Source organism: Ipomoea triloba, chromosome 7 (assembly GCF_003576645.1).
Source record: "Ipomoea triloba cultivar NCNSP0323 chromosome 7, ASM357664v1".
Lineage (NCBI taxonomy): Eukaryota > Viridiplantae > Streptophyta > Magnoliopsida > Solanales > Convolvulaceae > Ipomoea > Ipomoea triloba.
In genome coordinates, this window is record NC_044922.1 from 11,686,890 (window position 1) to 11,696,252 (window position 9,363).

Consider the following 9,363-nt stretch of genomic DNA (forward strand, 5'->3'; position numbering starts at 1 on the left):
TACACACGTGCTCGTTTCCCACTGGCCTTAATGACACTAATGTTGTTTTGATTCCCAAGAAAAGTGTTCCAGACAGTGTGGCTGATCTCAGGCCTATTGCTTTGTGCAATGTGGTTTACAAGATTATGGCTAAGATGCTGGCAAATAGGATGAAGCATCTACTTGATGGCATGATTTCAGAATCCCAGTGCTTTTATTCCAGGACGGCTGATTACTGATAACATACTGGTGGCAGCAGAGGTGGGTCATTTTCTGAATAGAAAGCAGTGTGGGCTGGTTGGATGGGGTTTGAAGTTAGATATGGCAAAGGCATACGATCGTATGGAATGGTCGTTCTTGAGGTGTATGTTGGAATCTCTGGGTTTTGCTACGGGATGGGTCAACTTAATTATGCTCTGTGTTACTACTGTCTCCTATAATTTCTTGATTAATGGGCTAGTAGTGGGCAGGTTGTCCCTACTCGTGGTTTACGCCAGGGTGACCCCCTCTCCCCGTATCTTTTTATCATCTGTGCAAATGGCCATTCTTTGTTACTCTAGCAGGCTCAGTTGTCTGGGTCTATTCATGGCTGTAGGGTAGCACGAGGTGCGCCTCCTATCTCACATCTTTTCTTTGCACATGATAGTCTTCTTTTCTTCAAGGCAAATGCCCAAGAGGTTGAGGCGGTGAAGCAATGTTTGGATCTCTATGAGGGTATGTCTAGCCAGGCTGTAAACTACCATAAATCTAGTGTTTGTTTCAGCAGAAATACCCCACAGGATATGAGAGACGTGGTGGCTGGAGTGCTGGGGGTACCTCAATCTTCCAATTTTGGAAAGTATTTGGGACTACCAGCATTTGTAGGAAGGAATAAACGTGCTGCTTTCTCATATATTGAGGATAAAATTAAACAGAGAATCTGTTCATGGAATAAGAGATTATTGTCACAGGCTGGTAAGGAAATCTTGTTGAAGAGTGTGGCTCAAGCAATGCTAACCTTCTCAATGACTGTGTTTTTACTCCCTGAATCAGTTTGCCTGTCTGTGCAGAGAACCATGAATAAGTATTGGTGGGGGTCTGGCACGGAGAGGGGTTTACACTGGAAGGCTTGGGATCGTCTATGTGTGCCAAAGAAGTTTGGTGGTTTGGGGTTTAAAGATCTCAGGGCTTTCAACTTGGCAATGTTGGGGAAGCAGGCATGGCGTTTCTTAACAATGCCCAACTCCTTAGTGGCAAAGGTTTATAAGGCAAGGTATTATCCTAAATCCTCTTTTATTGATGCCTCTGTGGGTAATTGCCCAAGTTTTTGCTGGAGAAGTATTATGGCTGCACATAGTATTCTTTGTGGAGGTGTTAGACGTAGAATTGGAAATGGAAAGTCAACGTTTATTTGGGGTCATCCTTGGCTACCAGATACTGGGGACCCAATGATTAATACGCCAATGCCACCCCAGCTGAATGGTGCTCTTGTCTCTGGTTTGATGGATGAGGATTCCAACACCTGGGATCACTCTATACTTATTTTTGCCTGAGGATGTGAACCGTATACAGAAAATCCCTATCTCCCCCAGCTATGAGGACTCATGGTACTGGTTTGGAGACCCAAGGGGTAGCTATTCTGTTAAAAATGGCTATAGAGCCATAGTCGGTGACTATGCTAATCCCATAAACAGTTTTGAGGGATGGATCCCACTGTGGAAATTAAAAGTTCCACCTAAGTGGAAGGTATTTCTTTGGAGAGCCCTTAATAATATCCTCCCGGTTACTACAAACTTGATTTTAAAGAGGGTGGAGGTGGATCCTACATGTAAAATGTGTGGGATTAGTCATGAAGATACTATGCATGCTTTAATTTTGTGTGATTTTGTAACACCCCAATTTTCACATCTTAAATTTGATAAAAAATCCCAATAATATATTGCGGAAGCTTACACATCTAACCAGCAGAAAATGGGTGTTACCGCCACACCTAGAGTGAATTCTATCACCTCTTTGACAAATTCCACTCTAAGTGCACAGGCTAAACTTACAACATCAAAATACATCCAAAATCCAACTTAATACAAGGAAGTAATTATACAACCAAAATTTCCTCCAAATAATAAAATCCTCCAAATGCCTACTCCTCAAATAGACTAATCTCAACCTCACTTCCATCCTATTCATGTTCACCTGCAAAAAATCATTTTAACACAAAAACGAAGGGGTGTATATCCCAAAATTAGCATAAGCTAAGTAAGTTCCATTTCACCACGAAAAATATAGGCTTGGGTTTTTATCATTTATCTCATAATATACTTTTCCAAAATAATGTGGAGATATACTTTTCCCAAAATAACATATTTGTCAAGGAGGATTAAATACCAAGTTGGGGATACAACCCACACCAATACTCAATCAATAGGACCGCAGCCCTAGGTTCACATATCAATAGAAAATAGAACCGCAGCCCTAAGTGCTCATAATAATCTGGACCGCAGCCAATTTCCGGCTCAGACCGGCAGCAAGTATTCTTATCCTCCAAGACTAAATATGTACATATAATTTCCAAAATATATCATTTCTTCATAATAAATATTTTCTTCAAAAATATATAATTTCTCAAGACATATTTTTCTCCACAATAATTCATTCCATAAGAATATATCATTCTTAGTACATATATGTACATAACACCAAAATTCCAAGCCAAGCATTTACTCAACACACGGGTTTGACCCGTAAAAATCAATTCTCGATAATTCGAGAATCATACACATATTATGCAATGCACTTGTGATCACATGGACATCATAATGCACATAATTTTGCAAAACACATAATTTTGATATCATATCATATCATATATCAATATACATATATATGGGGTAAATAATAATTTTAGTGAACATGAAATCTTACCCTTGAAGACCAAAACTCTCACCAACACTTAATGGGATTCTAGCCACTTGATAAGAAACTTGAGAGGCTAGATTTTCCTTCAAACCCTTTAAACATCAATAGCTAAATCCTCTCCTTTACTCAATTCTTTCACCAAAATCCCTAGGCAAAACATACCACCATAACAATAATTTTAAGAAATCTTAACCTATAGATAGGTTCTAGGGAAGAAAACAAAGCTTTTAACCGAATAAAAATGGAATTTTACCGAATAGATGATGATCTTGTGAAGAAATTGGCTATGAAGCTTCTTGAACTCAAGGAAGAAGATGAAGAATTTTCCTCTCCTTTTTCCTCTCTAAATTTCGGCCAAATGGGTATGGAATGAAGAAAATGGGAGATCAAGTCTCCTTTTATAGCAACACTTTAGGGATGAAGAAACTTGGAGATCAAGCTACATTGTTTCTTATAAGGTAAGAAATAAGAAACTTGGAGATCAAGCTACATTGTTTCTTATAAGGTAAGAAATAAGAAACTTGGAGATCAAGTATCCATTTTGATCATCTTCAAAAATATTTAAATAATAACATGTGGTGTAGGGAGTTGCCAAGTGTCACATTTTTGTGGTGGGTAAGGAAAAATATCTTCGGTTAGACTGTTCGGGATAAAACGGATATAGTTTCGGTGGAAAATAATTTAAATAGGAATAATTTTGAAACCAAAATTATTTTGAAAAATAATCCCGTCACTAATTTGAAAAATCGGATAATTTTTGATATATCGCGAAATACTGCGATACAAGGGTTGAAATAAATTTTCTCTCTTACGGGCTAATTTAATCACCTAGGAAGTTCAAGCTTAATAGTATAATGCCTACTAATTCATTCTCTAGGACAATCGGGACCGAACACATACTTTAAAAATCCTTACGGTTCGTGACCGGTACATAGGTTCGCAGCTTATTGGAATGAGTGAGGGGTTATAGATTTTTCTCAACTACTTTGGCATGAGGCACAATTGTCTTTAACTACTCATGAGGGTGACAATTTTTATGAGTGGTTCACAAGGCTAATGGGTTCTTTAACGGATGAGGATTTATGTTTGGCAGTGGCGGTATTTTATCATTCTTGGCGAGCACGGAACAATGCAGTGTGGGATGGATTCCTCCCAACTCCATAGCGTGTGGTGTCAACAGCAGCAACATCTCTCCACGCCTGGCAAGCTGCGAATGTTGGCAGATCGATGTCCACGCAGCCGCAAGTGGTGCCTCACCAGCCGAATGCAGTCCAGGAGGTGCTCACGAACCGGCCACGTTGTTACTTCGATGCAGGGTACAACCATGCGACCTTAAAAGCTACGTTTGGGGCAACTTTGGTGGCGCCAAACGGGAGTTTCATAGCTGCTTGTGCAGGCCCGTTGATTGATTGTTTCTCTCCTCTAATGGCGGAAACCGTTGCATGCAAGGAGGTATTATCATGGCTTAAAGATAGGGGGGTGGACTCGGTTGACATCCACGCTGATTGCGCACAGCTTTGCAAAGAGCTGGAAACCAGCTGCTCATCTCAATACTCTTACGTTGGTCTCTACATGGATGCATGCCGATCGATTTTAGCATCCTTTACCTTTTGTCAGATTAGTTTCGTACCCAGAACACATAATGTTGTTGCTCATTCTTTAGCTTCTGTGGCATTCTCACAGGCAAGCACTTTGTACTAGGACTCAGTCCCTCCTGACTTTATCGTTTCTCTTCTATAATATTAAACTCTACGGGGTTGTTTTCAAAAAAAACTAACTCATTTCTCATATCCTAAATGTTGTGCGACAATAGGTGATCTTATGGATGAATAAGAATATGACCACTTTGATGAAACCCCACCATTTTCTATTGGTATTCAACCTGTGGCTTTAGGTGAAGATAACGTTGATACAAGTTATATGCGTTCTGATCATGGAGAAAGATTATGGGTTGACCATCCAATAGTATAATTTCTAAAATGTAATCTTATTTGTTTTTTTATAACATGTTTTTATATATATAAAAGATGTTTTTAATAACATGGTTATCTTATGCATGTGCAAGTAATATATACAAATTCATGGTTGATCACACAGATCCTATGTCAGAGCCTATAAAGCCTATGTCTGAGCATACAAAGTCTATCATAGTGCCTAAATCAAGAGGACCTACATCATGCAAGAAAATGAAAAAGAAGAAGGCCGATTATGTGCTACCATAAGTGAGTTCGATGAGCATAATAGCCCTATTGGCCCACATGGAAAGAAGTTTTCATCTTACTATACCTTGGCACTTTGGTTCGTCTTCATGTAGATATTAACATCAGTGATAGGCATCACGTCCCTAACTGATTTAAATAAACCATTTGGCAGGATCTTAAGGTAATAACCATTAACTTAATTTATATATTGATCATTACTTCATTTTATATATGTTAGTGTCAAGAAAGGTCTAATTATTTGTTATTTTATTGTTGTTATTCAGAAAGAGTTTAATATCCTAGGTGAATTAAAAAAAATGATTTTGAGGATTATTGCGAGGTTGCGTTGGAAAGACTTCAAAACAAGATTGGTGCGTGATTTCATCAATAAAAAGCACCCTAGATATAATTCTCCCACAGAGTTATATGACTACTTGAATGAAGAACAATGGAAGAAATTTGTAGTCGATCGTCAAACTGAAGAGTTCATGGTACACTACGTAATTCACTTGCTTAACATATTTTATTAGTTTTAATTCTTTATTACTATTAACATGTTATTATTTAATAATAAATTTTATTTTAGGTCAAAAGTCAAAAGAATAGAGAGTTGCAAGCGCGAAATGTACATCTTCACTTTTTAGGGTCTAGGGGTTATGTTAGAAAGCAACTTGAATGGATTATGTCTGACTCATTGTCTTTAAAATCTTCTTGTACTTCTATTACATCGACCATAGCAACTAATGATCATAGCTTGGATTGGGTTCGAGCGTGATCTAAAAAATCTGAAGATGAAAGTTATAACACTACTACAGAAAACTCTTTTAACGTCGGTTTTTTTGGACATACAATGTCGGTTATTTTCAGATGTTGATGTAGGCGACGTTGTAAATAAATGCTACGACGTCGGTTAAAAAATAACCGACGTCGTTTCATTTTTAAAAAAAATAAAAATAAAGAAACGACGTCGGTTTTTTAAAAAAACCGACGTCGTTTCTATTTATAAAATTTAAAAAAAAAATCGGAATATAATTCAATATTAATCCTAAAATTAAAGTCCATCTTGATTTCTAATACAAAACAATTTTACAAAAAATACCACTTATTATAAACAAATAATTCGAAATCATTTAAAAATATTTAAAAGGATTTACAAAAAATTTAAAAAAATAATTCGAAATAATTAAAACTATTATTTTCAAACTACAAAAAATTCACAAATTAAAATAATACTTAAAAAAATAAAATAAAAAAAACTAACCATGAATAACAAAGGTGATGGTGGCGTCGACAATGGTGGAGTGGTGACCGTGGTGGATGGCTACAATGGCAGCGGCGGTAGCGGAGTGTTGGATCTAAGAATATAAAGATAAGAATGATGAAAAATGGGTAGATCGATCAAAGATTAAAAAAAAAAAAGGTTAGTAACACAACAGCAGCAGCGCTGCTGCATTTGAAACTTCATAAAGCAGCAGTACGCTGCTGCATTATAAATTTTTTTATAATGCAGCACCATCGGTCACATGTTCTCCTCCAAACTTCCATGCCTACGCTGTGCATTGGTGACGAAGGAAGACGACAAACGACGATGAAGCTGTGCGTCGGAGATGGTCGCCGCCCTAGAGGAAGACGATGCGAACGACGAACTCGCTGCTATGAAGGGATGAAGGGAACGAAGAATAAGGTATAAGAGTGAGAGACCGTGTTCGCTGTTCGCTGTTATGAGTGAGAGACCGTGGGTGAAGGGATGAAGACGAGGGAGAGACCGTCTAAGATCTGATCGCTTCTGTGCTAAATAAAAAAATAGAACTTATGGCGTCGGTTTTTGGATAGAACCGACGCCAAATGTAGTTTTTTAATAAATTATTTATAACATACGGCGTCGGTTTTCCCTAGAACCGACGCCGTATGTCTTTAATTCTTTTTTAAATAAATTATATATAACATACGACGTCGGTTCTCCCTAGAACCGACGTCATATGTCTTAAATTTTTTTAAAAAATATTTACGACGTCGATTTTTATCATTAACCGACGTCGTAAATAATATATATTATTTTTGCTTTATTTTATTGACATATAACGTCGGTTTATCAAAAACCGACGTTGATTGGGCGACGTAGTATCCTTTTTCTGTAGTAGTGTAACATTCCTAACGAAAAACAAATTAAAGGGAGTGTTTGATAAAATTGTAACTAATATAAATACTTCAAATATAAATACGAGCTAATACCCAAAATTGTCCTCGACTATAATGGTTTTTCTCAAATTTGTCCTAAACGACTTTGGTCTCATAAAGTGGTCCAAGACTTTAGTGTTATCACTCAAAATTGTCCTCCATTAGTTAAGCTGTCAAAAGGGTATTAAGTTCAAGGATAATTTAGTCATTTCATCTTTAAGCTTGTTGGCCTGTTTCTTGGCCTCTTTCCTCTCCTAGACTTTAGTCTTCCTCTCCAGTTTTTGTCGTAGACATGATCACCCTTTCGTACTCTCAGATAGGACTGGAGAATCTTGACAGATTTTTCCAGCAACTCATCCGCCCATTTCTCGTAGTCCTCGTGTCGGGACAGAGCTTGGATTGTGTGCGGCAGGGTGAGAAGAGAATCTACACATCTCTGCAGCTCCGATAATGCGTGGAGACCGTTGCAAGTTACCTCGGCGTCAGAGGATTCTGCCGAGGTGGTTTCCCAGATTCCTCGCGGTCTTCCAGAGTGTCCTCGCGATCAACTGTTTCAGATTCCGAAGACGAGAGAGGTTCTGGATAAAGTCGCCGGAATTTCAATCCACCCTGCAGTTCCAGAACAAATTTCCATGAAACTAACATGCAAGCAACACAATAACAATGAAAGGGAAAATGCGGAGAGCTTTACTGAGAGACATTGAATGGTTTATTACAGTGGTCTGGAAGAATGAAATGTATTCTAGAAGAGGAAGAGAAAGGAAATTAATATGCTAGCATTGTGAGCTATTGCGACTGCATATATCTCTAACATATCTTGATACAAATTGCTTTGAATAATGAAGGATGAGAAAAGTTTTCCCTTCAAAGTCAAAGTCAAATATGAGATTCTCAATGGTTTAATAGCAAAGTATGGCATGACCAAGGATCCTTATCTAGTGGTAGCTCCAGCAAATCTTCAAAGTCAAGCTGTTTTTCTATACCATGTTCCAAGATAGAGTCGATAGACTTGAATGTTGCAAGACTCCAAAAGCTTCCAACAATTCCCTTCGGCAATCATGTGAGCAACGGTATATATAATAATCAGTTCAAGTATTGTATTAGATGGATACAGAATACTAGAAAAAGAATTAACAAGTGCTCAAATAGACGAGACATTGTATCATCTAGGATTTGAGAAATTCAGTTCTTCTCAAATTCAAAAAAAAAAATGGACTAGGGAGTACTGGAGAGGAGATTTTGATGCTAGGCGACGCTGTTAGAAAGGGGAAGGTCGAAGTCCAGCCGCCATCGCCGTCGCCACCAACAGCTCTAGTTGCCGGAAAATACCAAGCTTTGTTGGCTTACAAAAGCTGCCACATATCATCAGAAAGTTCTAGCCGTCACCGTCGCTGCTACACGTCGGATCGAGTTTGAAGCTCGTTGTTGTAGCCGCCGTCATGCTCCCGGAAGTTCTAGCCGTCAACAGCTAGTTGGAAGGAACACCTAGCCGCTGCTCGCTGTTGGCTACCTCGATTCGCCACCACCACACCTCGCTCACCTAAGCCTCACCAAAGCAGATGTTGTCGTCCACCTGCTCTACCCTATTATTCAACACCCGAGACAGAGCAAAAGACCGGTGGTGTAAAGGAGACAGAGAGAAGACTTAAACTTGAAATTACTAAATTGCCCCTGTATTTAACACCTGTTTGACAGCTTAACTAACGGACGACAATTTTGAGCGATAACACAAAAGTTTGGGATCACTTTATGAGACCAAAGTCGTTTAGAACAAAATTGAGAAAACCCACTATAGTCGAGGACAATTTTGGGTATTAACTCATATAAATACTATTGACGAGAATGATAACATGTATTTTATATATTGATGTTGTGTATTATTGCGTTGAGGTATGAATGTGTGATGGAAGGGTGTTAAAACGAAGAGTCAAGACTCCCCGAGTGTCGTGTCTCTCAAGGATGGCGAATGGGAACGAATATTTGTGTTGGCATTTAGGAAGTTGAAAGGGAAGAGTTACGGGAATGGCTAAGGGTATGATTCATTTGTAAGAAGGTGGAAAGGTTGATAGTGGTTGTGTAAAATAAATGGAAAGGTGGAGATTGGGGCTTT

At 38.4% G+C, this 9,363-nt stretch overlaps 1 protein-coding gene across 1 annotated transcript; it reads left to right on the forward strand.

The window, feature by feature from the left end:
* The first annotated feature begins 300 nt into the window (after nt 1-300).
* Nucleotides 301-1,511, forward strand: LOC116024124. Its single transcript, XM_031265026.1, has 2 exons — nt 301-477; nt 543-1,511. The coding sequence occupies exons 1-2, from the start codon at nt 301-303 to the stop codon at nt 1,509-1,511; spliced, it is 1,146 nt and encodes a 381-aa protein (XP_031120886.1).
* The last annotated feature ends 7,852 nt before the right edge of the window (nt 1,512-9,363 follow it).